This window comes from Dermacentor andersoni, chromosome 4 (genome assembly GCF_023375885.2).
Source record: "Dermacentor andersoni chromosome 4, qqDerAnde1_hic_scaffold, whole genome shotgun sequence".
In the NCBI taxonomy this organism is placed as follows: domain Eukaryota; kingdom Metazoa; phylum Arthropoda; class Arachnida; order Ixodida; family Ixodidae; genus Dermacentor; species Dermacentor andersoni.
The window spans coordinates 47,329,044-47,349,964 of record NC_092817.1 but is presented as its reverse complement, the minus strand read 5'-3'; the positions used below and the strand labels follow the sequence as shown (position 1 = coordinate 47,349,964).

The window sequence follows — 20,921 nt, the reverse complement described above, 5'->3', positions numbered from 1 at the left end:
CCATTATATATAGCTTTCATTGATTACGAGAAAGCGTTTGATTCAGTCGAAACCTCGGCAGTCATGGAGGCATTGCGGAATCAGGGTGTAGACGAGCCGTATGTAAAAATACTGAAAGATATCTATAGCGGCTCCACAGCCACTGTACTCCTCCATAAAGAAAGCAACAAAATCCCAATAAAGAAAGGCGTCAGGCAGGGAGATACGATCTCTCCAATGCTATTCACAGCGTGTTTACAGGAGGTATTCAGAGACCTGGATTGGGAAGAATTGGGGATAAGAGTAAATGGAGAATACCTTAGTAACTTGCGCTTCGCTGATGATATTGCCTTGCTTAGTAACTCAGGGGACCAACTGCAATGCATGCTCACTGATCTGGAGAGGCAGAGCAGAAGGGTGGGACTAAAAATGAATCTGCAGAAAACTAAAGTAATGTTTAACAGTCTCGGAAGGGAACAGCAGTTTACGATAGGTAGCGAGGCACTGGAAATGGTAAGAGAATATATCTACTTAGGACAGGTAGTGACTGCTGATCCAGATCATGAGAGTGAAATAATCAGAAGAATAAGAATGGGCTGGGGTGCGTTTGGCAGGCATTCGCAGATCATGAACAGCAGGTTGCCATTATCCCTCAAGAGAAAAGTGTATAACAGCTGTGTCTTACCAGTACTTACGTACGGAGCAGAAACCTGGAGGCTTACGAAAAGGGTTCTACTTAAATTGAGGACGACGCAACGAGCTATGGAAAGAAGAATGATAGGTGTAACGTTAAGGGATAAGAAAAGAGCAGATTGGGTGAGGGAACAAACGCGCGTTAATGACATCTTAGTTGAAATCAAGAAAAAGAAATGGGCATGGGCAGGACATGTAATGAGGAGGGAAGATAACCGATGGTCATTAAGGGTTACAGACTGGATTCCGAGGGAAGGGAAGCGTAGCAGGGGGCGACAGAAAGTTAGGTGGGCAGATGAGATTAGGAAGTTTGGAGGGTCAACATGGCCACAATTAGCACATGACCGGGGTAGTTGGAGAAGTATGGGAGAGGCCTTTGCCCTGCAGTGGGCGTAATCAGGCTGATGATGATGATGATGATGACATACAAAAGTTGACGGTGCAGCAGCTTCTCACTGTTATAACCGATATATTGTTAAAACCGGGATCATCGTTGTAAGTGGATTCGACTGTATACGCCTACCCCTAGTTAAAATGACAAGTTCTGTTTTATAAATTTTAATTTCTGCTACGTGGCTGCTTCAACATGAGTCCTTAGGTCCACGCTGGTCGGATAGGGAGATGGACAGACAAAGAAAATCGTGCAAATCTTGCACCCTTTTGGCGTTATACCAAGTGTTAATTATGCTTAGTCAGACTATAGTACTAAAAATAACCATTTTATAAAGGCTAGGCTACAGCGCTGTGTGAATATACTACTGTTGTAAGAGGACTGCAGTGAACTGTTGTATTCCTCTGCAACTTTGCTGGCTGGCATTTAAGCTGTACAGGATGTACTTCAGTACTTAATACAAATACCTTAAAAACTACAGCTGCAATCAAAGTCTGCTATTATCAGCACATGTAAACTCGTCGACAACTTTCTGTGGCAACGAAGAGAAAGTGAAAAAGAAAGAGCACTCCTGAAAAATGTCTTCTATCCTCATACACTTATGCTTAAGATGGAGAATAGAAAGCATTAATATCTTATATACAACAGAAAAAGAAAAACGCGAAAACTTACCACTGAGTTTTAAATTTGACTTATTTTTCTGCTGTTATCATCCCCATTAGGGCAAATGCGAAATCGTCACACGTGGAAACTATACTTATTTAGTATCTGTTACAAGAAACCAAACGCATTGTCATATGCTGCCAGAATACACGGCACAGTAGCACACACGCAGAAGCTCTGCCCATGTAGCTCTCTCTTTATTGCCACCAAAAGTTGTTCTCGAGTACAACAGCACAAGTAAGACCTTTCTCATTTACAACTTGTTAGTAAAACTCAAGTAAAACTTATTTTCCAAGGCTTCTGCAGAAAATCAAAGCTTTAAGGACAAGCATGCCTCTAGTTAGCAATTTAGACAAAGCAGTTCCTGTATAAAGTAATTTAAATTACCTTGGTTATTTCAAACCTGTGATTCTAAAATAAAGCAACAGGCTCACAGACATGTAGTACCCAAACATGGGTGCACCTTGTGAGCCAAAATGCTGTCGGGGTCATTTCTTTCAGGCCAAGTTGTGACTGCACCTTGCAACCCTTCGTCAAACCAAAAATTATTGTTTGAAAAACATGCCCAAGTGACCCTTTGTGTGCAACTTGATGCATTGGCAAGTGGCAGAAGCTACTTGAAATAACTTTCACTGTTACAAATGGCTACCATGCTTGCACGAAATAATGCAAATTTTTAAGTGTGGCTATCAGCTCACACAACAACATATCGAATTTTTTAAAGTAAAGCTTTCTTTGGCTCTTCCCCCCACATTGGACGAGAAGCTATCAGGTTGACTAGCCTGGGATGGTCTCGGGGACGTCATAATCACGGGTTTGGATGGGCGAGCAGATTCTGATACTAGTGCATGACGTGTGTTCTCGCAAGAGTCTTAATGTGGTTGGTAATGCAGGTCGTTACTGGAGTCAGCATCCATACACCTCTTAGCAATAACCATCAGAGTTAACCAATAAGACAGTCCCCAAAAGAATATATCAGCATGTCTGCTGGGAAGCTATCACTTCACTTTAACAATCATCTTCTAATGGTCCCTGCCACATTCTCTTTTTTTTTTTTCCTTCATCTCGAACTTCACACTCAAAGGTGCAGCTCAAACAAACATTACTAGAAAACTGAGCTGAACATGATACTTTTTAGAAAAAAAAAAGAAAAGGAAACAGTGAGAGGTGAAAGGAAAGACGAGCGCTACACTTAAAACTGTTTATTCCAAAAACAAAGCATCCTATATATACACAAGTATACACGTGTGCAACTGCATAAAACATGCAAAGGACGCCAGTCAGCTGAAGGCATTGTTATCACTTCTTAAATGCTTAGCAATCTCGATTCCGAATCATAAAGCGTAACAGTAGTTTGACTCACGCGGCCTAGACCAGTAGTTTGGATATGGTACGCCTCTAACAGTTCACATGCGGCTTTGTTCTTGCTCACGCCTAGGATTCTGACATTAAAGAACAGTGGCTCACAGTCAGGACAAGACCTGCAATGCACAGACAACTGCGTAGTCGTATCCTTCTTTAAAATATTTTAGTGCTCTCTCATTCGGTCGTTGATGCAGCGCCATTCAAAGTGCACAAATATGTGCTTTGAGTGCCCGTGCCATCAATGAGCAGAAAACAAATCTCATTTTGTATTTGCTAAACAAGGTTCCTTGTAACCTCAAATAGTCTCCTTTTCCACTCAATGTTTTTTAAAACAAAAGTGTGGGGAAAGGTAAGGTAAGGATCTCCACATTTTTATAGAGGACTGAGATTTGCAATTGAACATCTTTGTGTCACAGTTATCATAGCCTTTTTTTGCACTTACATTTATTTTTCAACTAACATGACTACAAATTTGTTTTTGCCACTTTCTCTGCATACTTTTACAAGGAATATAAAACAAACAAAGCCTTCCTCCAAATAAGACCTCATTATGTCATTGCTAAACTGCAATAACTTCTTTTTATTTTCTGATCTGACAAAAGTCCCTCTCCACATTATATTCATGCAAACATGGTAGCTCTAGGAAGTGTTTCGACACCGCAAATGGTTGGGAATGGCCGAAGTGCGAATAGAAAGATTTCCTTGTTGTGCACTGTGTGCGGCGAAGATCTCCTCTGATGCGTGTGCACGTTATTGATTAAAAAAAAAAAAAACACTTCACCTCATCACATGTGAAACCCAGGTCTCCTGTGCTGACTCGCATGTCACGTGCAAGTGCATGTGCGTAGCAAATCCCAGATTCAAAAAGCAAGCATAACAAAAGAAAGGCACGTACGTCCCACCCACAAATTCTTACTGCGGGCTCTGCGTTCTTCTGTGATGGCCCAAGCAACAGCCGCCACTGAAGTCGAGTTTGAAGGCTTTCATTAAGTTTCCGACCAAGCATCGTAAACAGCCTTATGGTATGACCTCGCCATACGACACAATTAATGATTGAGCAGAATCAATGAGACACAGGGGTTTGACCTTTAGTAGCTACCGTAAGAGGCAAACAAGCAACAAAGCCGAGGAGAGCATAAAGAAAACTAAAGGAGCACTCGCACATACTTTTGAAGTTGGAAATACTCCAGCAAATACATGCACATAAAAAGATTACGCTTAAAGGGACATTAAAGGCAAATACTAAGTTGACGTGGACTATTTAAATACCATTCCAGAAACCGCACAACGCTTGTTTCGTGCCAAGAAAGGATATAGTTTACGAGAAAATTGCACATGAAGGGTCCGAATACCTTTTTTGAAATTCAAATCCCCCGCCACCCAACCGGGGGAGTGGTGACGTTGCATGCACCATCACCACCCTTTGCAGCCGTCAGTGAGTAAAACGTCGCGCATCAGATGGCGGCACCAAGCCAAGACAGAGCGGTGGATTCGTCGCAGAAGATGCTTTTTGGTCAAGTAGCGTAGGCCATTTGGGCATCCCGCGACATCACATGGAAGTTGAATTCTCTGCTACTTGCAGTTTGTGCGATTTTCGTGAGCCAGCAAAAACAGCAAAGCACTACGCGATAATGAAACTACTGAAACGCGAAAGCGTGGGCAGCACGGAGTCAAGCAAAAACGAAGCCTTTCGACCGCCCGCGTCATTGTCAAGGGTAATTTCAATCACCTAGTTCTTTTTTTTAAAAATGGAATAGAACTGGAGAAGTAGCACTTTATTTCGTCTTATAATACAATACAATGCTGTTTTTTGCAATGAGTGGTCAAGTAGTAGTGACAAAATTTAACTGAGGAGTGCTTTCATCATCGGGCAAGTACTTGAATGTCCCGGGGGAGTCTAATCATGTCCTGCGTTTACCTCAGTTTCTCGATTATTAAGGCTCTATTTGGGATAATATTGACACCTTAGAGATTCTCGTGCACTAATCTATCGCTTTATCTTGACATAATATTTGCCTTTAGTGTCCCTTTAACAAGTACAAAGGTTTCGAAATACCACTTATAAGATACTTTAATTTGGCACTAAAGTTAGTCTTGAAATGCCAGGCTTGGCGTCACTGATTTTATCATAAAGTCGTGACAGGGCACAAAATTTTCTGACATCACGTAGCAATAAGGCTAGGTACGACGATGCTGCTAATAAAAAAAAAGAAACTTTAGCAAGAACACTGTGAGTGTTTCTTCAGCCGCTGGAGTCATTGCAGAAATGGAGCGAGCCAGTTTACCACGACACCATGATGCATCCACCTCCTGGGTACCAATACCAAAACTGCTTCATAGAACTAAGTGCTACAGTAAATTATTCAGGGTGATTTGATGCTTGCCAGTATTTTTCACTGGGGTTTAAAAGGTTTGGACTTTTGTTTAATGCAAGCAAGTTACAAGATAAAAATGGCATGTCTGTACTCTGTGAACTGTTTTCTAAATTCAAATGTGGAATTAACTCTTTTAATGTCACACTGTTATCCCTAATTCTGACCAAAAATTGCCAAATTTTTTTACAGAGGAATTCTTTATGGCAAAAAAAAAAATGCAAGCAATATTTTATGCATTTATATATAAAAAATCTCAGCAAGTTATTGCAAAATAAAGCTCTAAGTGCTACAGTAAATTATTCAGGGTGATTTGATGCTTGCCAGTATTTTTCACTGGGGTTTAAAAGGTTTGGACTTTTGTTTAATGCAAGCAAGTTACAAGATAAAAATGGCATGTCTGTACTCTGTGAACTGTTTTCTAAATTCAAATGTGGAATTAACTCTTTTAATGTCACACTGTTATCCCTAATTCTGACCAAAAATTGCCAAATTTTTTTACAGAGGAATTCTTTATGGCAAAAAAAAAAATGCAAGCAATATTTTATGCATTTATATATAAAAAATCTCAGCAAGTTATTGCAAAATAAAGCTTAATGGTACTATACAGGAAAATGAAAACTGAAAAGTATTGCAGAAGTGAAAGAAAACTATAGTACATCGTCCATGAGCTGAACCTTTTTACCAGAAATATGGACAAACCCTGTTTGCCCGTGGTATGGAACGAGTTAAATAAGTGAGGGTTAAGATTTGCGATAAGGCTTATATTAATAAAGAAAAGGAAAATGAAAGTGCGAAAAAAAGACAACTGATGGGCCTATGGGAGCCAAACCTACCATCAAGTAATAATTGATGCATAAAACAACATGTATGCATAAAGCCATGTTGACAATACTGTAAGCTTGTCACAACCATAATGTATTTTGCAGATACTACCCACACCAACGTTCAAGAAAATTAACTGTGCAGAGTAAGCCTGTAAGTTATGTACGAGTATTTGCTTTTAGGTGCAACTTCACAGCAATACAAATATCACTGGTGCTAAGCCACAGTAGGCTACAAAATGCAGCAGCACTCAAAATAATGGCAACTGGTCCTGCGACTTTTTCTGCATTTTCGCTTTACGTGTACACCTATATTTGGTTGCTTTTATAAAGAACTGGCAGTTGTCGCGCATGGTCACTTGCACAGGTTACACACACAAGTTTTCTGATTACATTTCAGAGGACTACAGGTTGGTTTGTATACAATAAGAATGCATGGCTTGCACAAGCAAAAACACAGCTATTACTGCACAGAATTATATAGCAGCCAATCTTATGTGATAGCTGTACCACCAGCTTGGAACAATAACATTGAGAAAGGGATATCAACTAGCTTTTATTTTGCATGCAAGACACAGCTTTAAGGGGACCCTGAAACACTTTTCTAACTAACCATATAATGACATCACTATTAAATTCAATTGCCTCACGAATCTCCTGCCGTTAAAATTTTTCGGATACTTCAAGCACAAGTGAAGTTATACTTGGTTATCAGACCAATCAGCAGCTTTCTGTCTCCCTTCATTTCTACTAGCGCAATGGAAGTTACTGAGGGGTGAAAATGGCAAGGGGGCACAAGAGATTGATGCCCCGCTGGCCCCGCCCAAAGGTTAAACACGAGGCGGCTTGTGGCGGCCACAGTGTTTCATCTCGGAGGCCATGTACAGCAAATGCAGCAATGCAACACTGTCGTGTCTAGACCAACAGTGCAAAGATTAAATGGCCTTTCTGTCTTTTTGAGATTGCAGGCATACAAATTTTTCATTTATTTAACTCAAATGAGCAATGATTGCATTACTGAGAATGTTCCTGCAATCACGAAACCAGCCAATAGCTGTTGTGGGCTCCACTGCTTGCGATGACGCTGCTTCACAACATTGTGGAGGAGAGAGAAGGCAATTTTGCAGTGCTTCTGACACAAGATTGCAAGTTCCCTGCTGCATGCAGTGCAATAATATTTGGCTCACATGTTTACAGGAGCCTTGTTAACAGGTCAGCAATGCTTCCTTACTGTGTTCAATAAGTGTTTCAGGGCCCCTTTAAACTTGAAAGGTGAACGGAGACATCTTATTAACAAGGTGGCAAGACCAACTTAGCCTTACAAAGCCATAGACAAGGACATATACAGTAAAACGTCGATCATACGTTTTGCAAAAATACGTGAGAAAAAAACGTATTAAAGGAAAACCGTACGATCCGAAGTAACTAAACAAATTTGACAGATTCAACTATTGTTGACATCTACATAACGTGAAGTGTCGCGCGGATCGCTACAGCACGAGACGCCCACGCGCATTGAGCTGGTGGTGCTCCGGCGGCCCGAGACACGTTTTGTTGTTTTCCTATTGCGTGGTGTTTTAAGAGGGTGACAAGAAACCGAAACGAAATTGAGCTAGTGGGCGACACCGTATTCTGCCGAAGCAAAACATGATGCCCACACAGCGCCACCTGCAGCAGGGAACGGCTGCGCGTTTCGATTATTGCCGGCATACTAAAAGCATGCAGTAAGCTGCCAATGGCACTACGCACCACGCACTGTAAAACAGATAGGTGAAGATGCCTATCGCAATAGGTTTGGCGATGATAGCAGTGAATGCGGCATGCAACGACCCGGGCAGAGATTTGCTGGTACTGGGATAAGAAACTGCGCGTGCCGTCATTTTCACGTGAGACGGGAGCTATATACTGTTCTCGATCGTGTACACCTCGCATCTTCTTTTTGTTCACATGGGGTTTAGAGGCCAGAAAACGTATACGATCACAGTCTGCAGCAGGGAACGGTGACGCGTTTCGGTTATCACCTATTAAAAGCGTGCGCTATGCTTCCGACGGCACCACGCGCTGTGAAACAGATAGGCGAAGATGCTTATTGCAATAGGATTGGTTGTAACAGCTGTGAATGCCGTATGCGATGACCCTGGGGAAGATCTGCTGGTACCGAAATGAGAGACTGAGTGCGTGCCGGCATTTTCCTGTGAGACGGAGAGGTGAGTATTGCAGTGAAGCTGCTGCGACAGGCAACTATATACTGTCCCCGATCGTGCACGCCTCACGCATTTTCTTGTTTACATGGGGTCTAGCGGCTGGGAAACATATCATACGATCCCAGTTTGGCGACATATTGAACGTCGGTGCCGAAAAATCGTGTCTTCCAGGAACGTATGAACCAGTAAAAAATTAGCATAACTCTACTGGGTCATCTTTTTGTGTTCTCTATTGCGAATGGTGCCGCTGGGAAAACGTACATACAGGATCGTACCAACAAAGTTCTACTGTATTTCAGTCTCTATGGCAGTTTCGTTTTTCAATAAAATAAGACATCTCATTCTGAGAAGTATTTTTCCGAAAATACACTACCTGCACTTTTTATCCACGTCCTAATATTTCATGCGAGAAATGGAGATGCAACATTTTTGCAGAATGTTCAAGAAATTCTTTGGATATTACCTGAAGAGCACTACAAATGCAAAATTACAAAAATAAAGAAACACCTTGCAAGCAAGATATGCGCTTATTCTCTCTCAACCAGTCCCTCGTCCTTACTGCACTATGTTACTTGTATCACCTTGCAAGTACACAAAAAATGTTTAGTCACAGAGAATGTTGCATAATAGCGAAACTGAATTAGCAGATTGATATATCAATATTTGATATGCGTACGCTTTGTTTTGCCGGGCCATTGTAGTAGTATGCAACAAAGCAGGTCAAACAATGAAAGGGCAGTGAGGCAATCAATGTTACCCACATTACAAAACCACACATCATCACACCCTGCATTTAAGATCGCTATTTCAGGAGAGCAGAACACTCATTATATAACTAGTCATTGTAAAAATGTCTCTTAAGTTTAATGTAGTCAGACTGCAATGCACATAAGTTGAATTACACTACTTAGAGAGCATGGGCAATAAAAGCATCTGATGTCTGGCAAGACTTATATACACAAAAATGTTAAGCGGTTGGGTAAATTTAATAACAAAAATCTCCTGTGTGACAGGAGACAAAGTACTATTATTGGTAGCTGGCCAAGTGAACTTACTTCGAGCCCTCGGCGTATCATTTTTTGGAATGGGAAATTTCTGAAACTGCTTGTGGTACTCCTTGAGTGATGCTGCTCCGTCAAGATTGATGCGTTCTTGAAAGCTCTGGTCGCCAACCCTGCATAATTTAATTTGATGCACAGCCAAGTTAAAAAACTTGAGCAGCAGCAAGGAACACTGGGACCAACAGGGTTATGCTGAAGGAACTCCAACAAGATACTCCAACTCCAAGAAGATACAGTAAAATCTCGTTAATTGGACCCTTGTTAATTTGGAAAATTGGATAATTCAGACTCATCTACTTGTCCCGGAAGGTGTATGCATTATGTAATGGCGTAACACTCGTTAATTCAGATGAACTTAGCTGCACACCAGTTAATTCAGAGAACCCTCAGAGTGCAGCAGGCGTGGAGCACCGCAAATGTGCAAGTCGTAAAAGAGCAATGGAGAACCAATGCTGAAACTTCACGTGCCGCAGTAGTGCCATAACACACAGCCTAGCAAGTGGTAGAAACCGTTTTTAGTGGCACATGCTGCGATTTCACGTCATCGATTTCCCCACTCATCTCGAGGTGCACGTGTCCAGATTCTCGCCTGACTGGGAACTGGCGTGCTATAACAAATCAGTACATGCGCTTCTCCAACGTGCATTGGTATGGCTAGAGCTTGGCTGGATGTGCAAAGCTATAAAAGCGAATGTTTTTATACAGGCGCACATCGGTTATCATCCAAAACGTCGTACCATTTTTGTGACCTGCCTGTTGGATGGTGTCAGCACATTTTAGCTGCAACATCAAACTGCCCTAGTGCCTCCTGGCCAGCGCTAGCATCCAAATGAAACGAAGCAATGCAGTCTGCATCACCAGTCATCAGCAGAAAACAACATGATGCGCAAGTAATACTGCAGCCCGCATGCTGGCATCAAATCCGCCATCTACAGTGTGATAAACAGACAATCTGTTGCTGACTAGCTAACTGGCCAAAAAAAGAGGGGGGGGGTACACACGGTAGCAAAAAAAGCATGCCTTGGTTGAAGACGCGTGTCTTGCATTGTGGCTGTAATGCAAAAGAAGCCACGAGGCCTTCACTACTGTGATCGCTAATCAGTCACGAAATGATGAGCATTGTAGCTTCCGCACTCTTCTTGTGCAAAATAAAAACTGTATTTGCCGGTTCATTTGGTAAATAAAATCGTGTTGATGTAGCAAGCATTTGTTTATTGTTCTTTTGGTGCCCTCAATAATGCACCACTTGATTAATTCGGACACCTTTTTTTTTTTTCTTTTGGTCCTGTGAAATCTGAATTAATTAGGTTTTAATATATAACAAAGAACGTTCACTGTACAAAATGCACGTGACAAATGTGAAAACATGAACATACTGACATGGGACACATCTTGCCAAGCTAAAATGAAGAGACATTGTGCAGTTCAGCAGGAGAAATAAGAAATGACAAATTATAGGAGAGAGCAACACAACTCGAGGCAGAGCTAGTTCATGCGTACAACACCACAGCAAAAGTGCTAGCTGCCCCGTTGCCATGTAAGGTGCTTTCATACACTGCACTCTAAGAAGATCACATGATTAATGATTAATGAGTATGCTTATATGCTTGTATGTATGCTTGTAACCTTGTTCAGCCACAAGCACAGACATTTCTGCCGCACTGAAAGCAACAGTGAACCTTGGCCCAATTCTTTTCATCCCATTTAAAAATGCTGCACCTGAATAAGTATTGTAAGTTACAGTTTGCCTTTATGCATGACAACAGTAACGATGTTCTGATTTATGTAAAGTATAAGCAAGCAGCACCAACAAAAGCAGAAAGTAGTGTCAAGTTAAATTCAGCAAGCATTAGCATAGATTGGCAAGATTCTTTCTAGACTACTCCGCTACAGCAAAACTCTGAAGCTTTAGGAAGAATATGACAAGTAAAAGACTTTAGTCAAACTTGTTCCATTTGACCAGTCAATAAATGTCACTGCTCACTACACAATCACAATGTGCTATTAAGGCACTACAGCAGACTTCCTGATTTCTGTTAACATAAATTATCTGTTAGAGTACACTGTTATGTTTCCAAGGAGATTAAGTGCCTTTTCATTGAGCTAAACAATCTGATAAGAGACATACACCTAAGTTCTCAAGCTGCGATATCAGAGATACACCTTCATTTTACACACAGTACCAGAAACACCTTGTTTGTGTTCTCATAGACAAGCTTAAACAACAGAAGATTGCAGCATGCTCTGTAATTTAACAGAAATTACTTTCACATTTAGGCTAGACTTACTTTTCAGCCAGTGTAGCTTGCTCGTTAATGCCAACGTTGAAGAATACTGGGACGACACTGAACTGGAAGCGGCCCCTGTGTGGCACTTTGGCCATCACAGTGTCTGGTGTTGGGATCAGCACTGACAGGAAGACACTAAAGCACAAGATTAAACTGCTGTTGTTACAAACACAGGTGGATAATAATGTCTGCATGCAATACAAACCAAGCATACTACCTTGTGCCCTTTAAAGGGACACTAAAGAGAAAAATCTTTTGTTCTTTATCGGTATACTACTCTTTTGCAATATCAAAACCACCACTCTTATTATGATAAGACACTTGGTGGTACGCCAGAAAAAGCGCAATAACAAAAGACAGGTGGCGACACCTCCTTAAAGTTTCCGCACTAACTTGCCGTGACGTCATGGATTTCTACAGCATATTCTAGGCCTAGTTAATTCTTCAGCCGTAAAAATAGACTACATCATGTTCTAAAGGAGCTGTAGATTCAACATGGCGAGTTTCTGGAACTTTTGCTGAGCCAACGTGGCCTAAATATGAAAAAAATACTGTGATGGTACCAGCATTGGGGATTCCGTGCAAAACTCAAGAACTTCCACTTCCACCTTCATTTTCTCTTCTAATAATCAATCTATTATATTCTAAAATTAATGACAACAGAGTTTTAATGAACAGTTTATCTATCTAAACAGGCATGACAACCATTTTGAAATATAGCACAATGGGACGCACAACAGAAAGGAAGATGAACACAGGCACATGTGCTGTGTTTGTCTTCCTTTCTGTTGTGCCGTCCTGTTGCGCAATATTTCAAGATGGTCCTAATGTCAAAATACCAACTAGCCAAGTGTTCAACTCCTTTAAAGCATATTTCTTCTGCATCAGGCTCTTCTTTCTGTGTGTCCATTAACTACCTTCAGCATGACAACACGCTCCTGACGAACATCATTTCAGCGACCTGCCATTCAAGGTATCTTGTATTCTGCGTCAGGAAGGGCACCACACCGTTGGAAGTAAGTGCCTTGTTTTGTGGCGCCTGTGTTCATCTTCCTTTTCGTTGTGCCATCCTGTTGCCCTATATTTCAATATGGTTCTCATGTCAAAATACCAACTAACCCAGCATTCAACTCTTTTAAACTATCTAAACAGATTTAGTGTTTTGCTTTAGTGTCCCTTTAAGCACCCATAGAAGTACAGTTGGTAACTACAGCTGCACCCTGCAACATCTGGCAACAAAAACTGCTCCCTACAACTACAACTTGCAACTACAACAGCACCATGCAACTATGTACAACTCGCAACTACAGGTGCTCCCTCCCAAATGTAACTGGCCACTACAGCTCCTTGCTCTTGGAATTACAATGGCTCCCTGCAACTACAACTGCTTCCTGAAATTACAGCAACTTGCAACTACAACTGCTCCCTGTAACTATAACTGACTTGCACCTATAACTATAGGGGGGTATTATGTAGATGTGTACCAAGTGGACATGTCCATTTCGGGACAGCCAGTTTCCTTCTTGCTGGCCTAGCTCCAGACAATCAGTGTCGGCCAAGATGGACAGTCCACTAGGTGGACACTTACAGAATACCCCCCTGCTCTCTGCAATTACAACTAGCATCTAAAACTGCTGCCTTCAACTACGACATGCAACTACTGTACAACTGTACCTTGCAACTACAACTTGCAATTACATGTACAGCTTTCGATTATAACTGATACCTGCAATTAAAACTTGCTACACTTATTCCTGCAACTACAACTTACAAATACAACTGCAATGTACAACTACAAACTGGTTCCTGCAACAACTTGCAGATAAAATTGCACTGCAAGTTGGAAGTTGCAGACTAAGTTGCAACTTGTAAGTTGCAGTTGATAACAGCACACAGCTGGTGCATTTTTTTCAACTAAACCTCTTTAACAATGCTTCCTCTACTGTAGGGCATAACTTTTAGCATACTACCTCACAGCAATGGCAAGCACTCAGTTTCACAGCTGTCCTGATAACTGTCCATGAGCAAACTACAGGAAATGACAATATTAATGCTAATAGAAAGTGCACCTGGCCGTGAATTGTGTTCATCGGACCTGCTAATAGTAAGCTGATAAAAACAACTATCAGCAAAAGCATACGAACCACAGGCACCACAAAAAGGATAAATTTTTTTTAAAGCCGAGATCTCCAGTCCAAATTTTAAAAGCACACTTTAGCCTTACACTGGGCTACTCGGGGAAATTCAAGCAGCGCTTCCCAGATGCAGGCTGTATGAAAAGGCTACAAAACAGTTGGTCCTTCACTGCAGCACTCCAAATCCCTATACCTTTGTGTACGTGTATAGGTGCAGTGCTCAGCGACTGAAACGCAATACTCGGACCGCATGGTAGCCGACGATTTTTTCGCCATCCGTGAGCTCTCAGTGATGGCCAGGGGGCCCCACTGCCGTCAGAATGCATCACAAAGGCTCTTGCCTTTATTATGTATACCACAATACCCCAGCTCGGTGTCCCCAGCACTTCGCAGTGGCACAAGAAGCACTGGCAGCCACGCGTTTCAAGCATCGCGTTTCAACTTCTCAGCACTGTACATGTTCACTGACTGATGCATTATTTCTCCATAACTTTTAGCCAATAAGAAGGAATGTAAAATAATGTGCAAACAAGACTCAATTTCACGGGCACTGCACTGCACCAGATCAAAACATACAAAATAGAAGCACACACCGGCTTCCTTCAACGCGTGGCTTCGGGCTGCAGACATTGGTAGCTGGTTCAAGCCAAAAAGCAACACGTCGGAGGTCATCTATGGCTATAACCATGTCTTCAAGCATGGCTAGCTCATCTCCATGACAACTGAGGAGGCCGGTGAACTGGGCAAGCACTCCAAACGTGGTTAGGCAGTGCACAAATAGAGGATCTGCCTGTTGGCACCATAGTTTGGACATGAGGCCGGCCACTAGAGACGTTAGCTGAAATAGCCATAGAGAAAGGCAACAACTTAGACTGAGTTCACGCGCACTAGGTTGCTGCCTTACAAAAATTATTCATACCCTCCGAGCTACATTCGAAGATGGGAGAATGTATTTTACGTTTACATACTTCTGCTTACTAGAAACATTATTAAATGAACTGTCACTGAAGTGAAGCAAATTCGTACTTCTCAGTGTAAACTTTTCCCAAGAAAGAAAGCAAACATTGTTCCCTTTCAAAGAAGGTAGAAACTAGAAGGAATGTCACTAAGGCTCAATTAAGAGCCAGGTAAGATACAATTTGCTATTTGCTATTAGCTCATTAAATTCTATGGCCACTTCTTGTGAGATCTTTAGAGAACAGCTCATATTTGAAGTTGCCACTATGTTGTAGCTGTAATAAAGAAAACTCTGCATATGCGAGCCACGAAGATCCCCAGTTCATTTTCCAAAAAAAAACACAGCTTAAGATGATATCAACCACAAATCTTATGACACACACATTGAGCTGACAACTGGCCACACCATATATAAGGGGAACATAAGCAGCCACAAGTGACAATGGATACCATATTTGCACAAATAGTATAATGCAAGTTTCCTTTGAGTCATTCCTAACCTAATGTGGAAATTTCACTATTAAGAAATGTGTTGCAAGTCAAACGTAAGATTTATTATAATGTATACAGTTTGCTTGACCACCAAGTGAGTCAGAAATGAACAAAAACCAACTCTAAACCATGTGCAGTCACCTTTATGTGGGTTTTACTGCAAAACCCCATTGCCAAGTGGAGCAGCACAGGTGTGTTTGAAGGGTAAGAGAGCTTGCTCATTACACTAGGTCAAGCACAGGTAGGACGGACGAGCTACTAAATTTAAATTATGAATAAAATGTAGGAAATACTCACAGGTATGCATATTGCAGGCATGTGCACACTTTATTTGAAATTTTTATAAGCCCATGAATGTGGCTGTTGTATGCCTCCTCAAGCTACATTATAATTGTGATGTGTTTTCTATCCTTCTCTTCAACTTTACTGGTGGCAGCAAATAATTAGAGAAAAGAAAGGTAAGGTCGAAGTTGCAACTGCTTATGGTGACGAGGGAAAAGTGTAGAAAGAGTGGTAGAGGACGCGCTAGACAACTTGCAGTATCTGTTGCTTGCAGTATTGTGCACAACAGTACTGTACCATGTACAGTGGCTGTCGGTACTGTCTGGCGAGAACTGCAGTATATAGCCTGGCACACTGCTAGTGTCCAGTGGTTTATGAGAAAGTGTTAAGGTTGCTAGTTCCTCTCCGTCAGCCTAAGCATGCTCCTGCTGAGTCGAGCTGTTAGTCTGGATGAACGTTTCCTGAACAATGACGTTGATGAGTTCATCTTCCATCAGACAAAGAAGAATGGCGATCTAACCCTTACTAATGGGCAACGGTTATAGGGCAGAAAAATTTCAGCTCAATATTGATGCCCAACACATCCCACTACAGGCACATTTTGGCCGATTGTTTGTCAGATAAGTGCCGTGCTATTACAAGTAGATTTTGTCACAGCTGACACAATGACACCTCCAAGTTTCTCTCAGACCTCCAGTAATGTGGTCATGACCGCATTCAATATGTGCAAATATGGCAGTACAGAAATTACACACACCAGCTGCTTACAATATCTACAAGTAACACCAAGAGCTCCAAATTTCTCTCTCAAGACACTCACCGCATGGGAGAAGCAGATATCCCGTCTCTGGCGAACAGTGTAGCTCAGAGATGCTGATGGTGGCGGTTCCTGGTAGAGCGGGAAAGAAAGAAAATGAGTTCACTTTGGTAACTCACAGGGACTCTATGCCCACTTACCGTAAATGTGACCATGGCAAAAACACGTTAGGAGTGTGCAAATATTTGAAATCTCACATATAAATCTTATACTTTGTTTCAAACGAAAGTACTATTCCTTTCAACAATTAGATATTTGATTCAATATATGGGGCTACTATGATTATTGGATGCTGTCTGCCCTTGAGAGAGTATGTGCTCTAACTGGTCACTCGAAATGCCCACGACAAGCCAACCAATAAATAGGGTGACTTGTAACATTTTTCTCAATTACTAGCAATCAAGCTTCACAAACCTGCAAATGGTGTTCGTGTATTCAAGGAAAGTGGTCAGATAATTTTAACTGCATATTAAGAAAAGCTTAGCAGTGGGTTAGATTTAGGTTAAAAGACATCAAGTTGTTGAAAAAAGAAGTGGGTTTGAAAGTTTAAAGTTCTTAAAAACAGACAGATCACTGTAACAGCCATCGCTGGTGACAACAGTCCTTTCAGCACAATCGCATGCCACATGGTTCAAATGCAAATGGTACCTTGAGTGAAAGCAATGCATAAGTGAATCGGGCCACTTTCTGGAGGCACGCCATAGATTGACGCAGCTTCCGCACACTCGGCGCCAGTTCAGCCTGCCAGGGTGACAAGTCACCTGGTGTACTGCACGGGGTCAAGGGGTCAAGCAGCTCTGCATCGTCTGCATGCTGATCATCATCTGCATGCGCCAGATGCTGCACCCTCCCCACCATGCACATGATGCTGGCACGGATATTTAGGTGAGTCAGGTCCTGAAAGAGAGTGCAGTCAAGCCTCGATACAACAAAACCTAATTTTATAAAATATTCAATTTAACAAAGTGCTCACATTTCCACGAGACACATTCATAGAGCCTAATGTGTTAAAAATCTTGAACCAACAAATGAACTTGACTACTCATCCAAATTACACAGTTCTAAAAAGAAAAAGATGAGCACAAGAAATCTGTCCCAAGAAACCTGTTATGTTCAAAGTGCCTGGACATCTGTTCACATATTGCAACAGTACCACATCAGATTGTGGTGAGCAGTTTTCATCTTAGAAAACTGTCCACTGCAGTGTTTCAAATTTGCAAGCCCAAATTCTTCAGTTAAACAAAGCCAATGCCGGCACAAATTAAATTTTCCTTCTCTCTCAAGATAAATACTATGTTATTTACATCAGGATTTTAGGTGTTTCTGATTTGATTAACTTATTCTTGGGACCCTTCGACAAGGTTAAATCAAAGTTTTAACTATACTGCTTTTAGCATTCTTCAATCTTTTTCTTTCTTTGCTTTTTTGCAGTTGTTGTTGTTGTTGGTCATTAATATGACATATACGTAAATGCCTCAGGACAAAGAGCATAACCTGAAACCATGCTGGAAGAAATACTAGGAAAATACGACACAGGCATGCACACATATTTGACCAGATAATATCATGCACGTTAACAAAAACAAAACAAGATAGTAGCATAAACAGGAGATGACCCTTTATTCAGAAAGGTTTGTGACAGTTGTCACTTTGCCATACAGGAAAAAAAGTATTATAAATTTATTTCATGTCCTACAGCTCCGGTCATCTCTCTGCACCATTTGTCATGGGTGGAAACAGTGCTGCCCTCTTATAGCACAGATTTCAAAGATGTTTGGTTGTTATAGAAACCACATTCTTTCTCTTGCTCCCCGAATTCATTATGTTTGTTTATTTTGTAAAAAAAAAAGTTCATCATCATCATCCACAACTATCGAAATGATGCAGGTAACTTATTCCCTGTTTGCATTATATGCAAGTTTCCTCTTATCTTTTTTTTTTTTTTTCGTATAATGATTGCCTCTCATATTACGCTTGGGCTTGTACAATATGCAATTTTTTAATAGGTAACATGCATTCATGTGCAGAATGACACTCACAAGAGGCTCAAACTCTTCCGAAAGGCCAGAAAAACGAGACTCTTCAGTTGAATACATAGAGTCCGATTTATGCAGCTGAGGCATGGGGCGAACCTGAGCTCCACACACATTTCCATTAACTGACACTGCATCATTGGGTGCCTCATCACCAGAGGACTCATCAGATGGGGAACCTGCGAGAAAATGAATTTATAAGCAGGAAATTACAATATCATCACATCTTTGACATGTAAACATAAGAGATAATTGCTTACACAAGAGAGATAACTTCTTTGAAAAAAGTTATGTATCTCAATATAGAAGCTATACCATGGCCCTTTCCGTAGAACTACCCATATCATTGCAGGAAGAGTATGCAGAGTACATTCAAACAGAGAGGTGCAACCACGCATTCATTTTACAGATTCAAGTTTTGACTATGCAAATCATCTCTTGGACTGATCGGTTTGTTGTGTCATTGAGGCTGTACCTGTGCTTGATCAGGAAACAACACCTCAATACATTAGCGGTATTGTGAAATCAGTTCTGCGGAAGCCCACAAGTTGGAGGAAGGTTAATGATTATGCCTTCTGTCTTCTTTAAAATGAGGCACCACTGTATGGTAATCAAACTTGTGACCCAATGCTAGAAAGCAAAATGTCATAACCACTAAGTGACCACAGCAAATGGTGTGCCAATATTCAAGTCAATCACACACCAACAAGGTTTATCAGTCTTTTAACACCCGTTTCTTCATGGCATACCTCGACGATGCCTTACATCTTGTGGCAATATCTTCATATGGTGGTGATGAGTACTGGACAACAGGCAGGCAAGTAGGCAAGCAGACAAGCAGGCAAATGACCAACTTGGAAGGAAACTCTTTATCGGGGCACCCTTGTGCCCTCTTTTGCAATCAAGGTATAAATTGACAGTGGGTATATCAACAGGCAAAGTCAGCGTCAGCAAATTAAATGATGCGGCTTTCTTGATGTTCCCTATCCAAAGTACATCATTACACATTCTAGATTACCTTGAGATTTCTGCTAAAGATTGAGAATGTGCTAGCATATTTGTTCTTGAAACATACAGGCAGTATGGGCCTGTCTTTCTCCAAACAGTAACAACAACATTCAGTATGCATGAACATCCTTACAGTTAAACCTTGATATAACGAATTTCAATACAGTAAAACCTTGTTAATTCAACCCTTGTTATTTCGGAAAATTGGGTCATTCAGACTCCTCCTCTGGTTCTGGCGGGCATAGGTATGACTTAATGGAATGAAACTCAATAATATGGACGTACTATTTGGCCGCACACTGGTTCATTCAGACAACTCTTGGAGTTCGGCGAGCACGGAGCGCAGCAAATGGGCAGCACAAAAGAGGGAAACCAGCGCTATTGTCCAATCAAAACAAAGCGGCGGAGTCCACATCGCCATAGTCATCAGCGGGACTCATATGTGAACATGAGGAATGCCGAAACGCTTTGTGCCTATTTGTGCCTTTGTATCCTTTATTCTTGCTTTTACTGTCGCGCATAACACCACGTTGGCCTCATGCCATTATAAATGTTTAGTCGCCATCCATGATCCCATCAACAGCGACCACAGCTTCATCCACAGTGGTTGCAGCAAACAGTAGTTTCATTTTGACTCGGTGCACGCATCAGCCGCGTGTCTTCAGAACTACATGGCCCCTGTCCATATTGGCATTCATAGCGGCTGCAGTTTTGTCTGCAGCAGTTGACGCAAACAGAAGTTTCGTTTTGGTTCCATGCACACGTCAGCCACATGCCTTCAGAACCACATGGTTGCCATTTATGATCGCATCGATAGCAGCTGCAGTTGCAGCAAACAGTAGTTTTCATTATGACTATGTGCAATGGCTGTGCAAGTGATGTCACGAACATTGAGGGTGCTGTGAAGCATGAAGAGTGCCAGCAACATTGTGATGAACGCACAATCTGTTGGCAACCAGCTCACTGGCAAAAAGAATTCGGGGTGTTCGCACCGTAGTGGAGGACACGCGCCGCGACTATACTGCGTAGCAAGTCACGAGGCCTTTGCTGCTGCGAGAGCTAATAAGCCACAAGATGACGAGAATTCCAGCTTCTGCACTGCTCTTGTACAAATAGAAGCAACATTTGCTGATTCATTCAATAAATAAAGCATGATGATATAAGCATTCCTTTATTTATTTATTTTTATACCTTCAATAATTTGGCATTCAATTAAATCAGACATTTCTTGAGCTCCCATGAAATCTGAATTATCGAGATTTTACTGTATAACAAAATTTTCCATATAATGAATTATTTAACTTTTTATAACTGCTTGTTAATAGAATGCCACATATTTAGAACCTCACTATAACGA

The 20,921-nt window shown here is 41.4% G+C and overlaps 1 protein-coding gene across 2 annotated transcripts in view; it reads right to left on the bottom strand.

The window, feature by feature from the left end:
- LOC126537069 (inositol polyphosphate-4-phosphatase type I A-like) overlaps positions 1 to 20,921 on the bottom strand; it is a 75,620-nt gene that overhangs the window by 12,807 nt on the left and 41,892 nt on the right. The window contains exons 17-23 of one of the 2 annotated variants that reach the window (XM_050184201.3): positions 18,563 to 18,735; positions 17,172 to 17,420; positions 16,527 to 16,595; positions 14,569 to 14,813; positions 11,841 to 11,975; positions 9,547 to 9,665; positions 3,987 to 4,052 (exon numbers count right to left, since the gene is read on the bottom strand). In XM_050184201.3, the coding sequence (XP_050040158.1) occupies positions 3,987 to 4,052; positions 9,547 to 9,665; positions 11,841 to 11,975; positions 14,569 to 14,813; positions 16,527 to 16,595; positions 17,172 to 17,420; positions 18,563 to 18,735 (1,056 nt within the window). The remainder of the gene's footprint in view (positions 1 to 3,986; positions 4,053 to 9,546; positions 9,666 to 11,840; positions 11,976 to 14,568; positions 14,814 to 16,526; positions 16,596 to 17,171; positions 17,421 to 18,562; positions 18,736 to 20,921) is intronic. The other variant, XM_050184203.3, reaches the window with a different exon arrangement.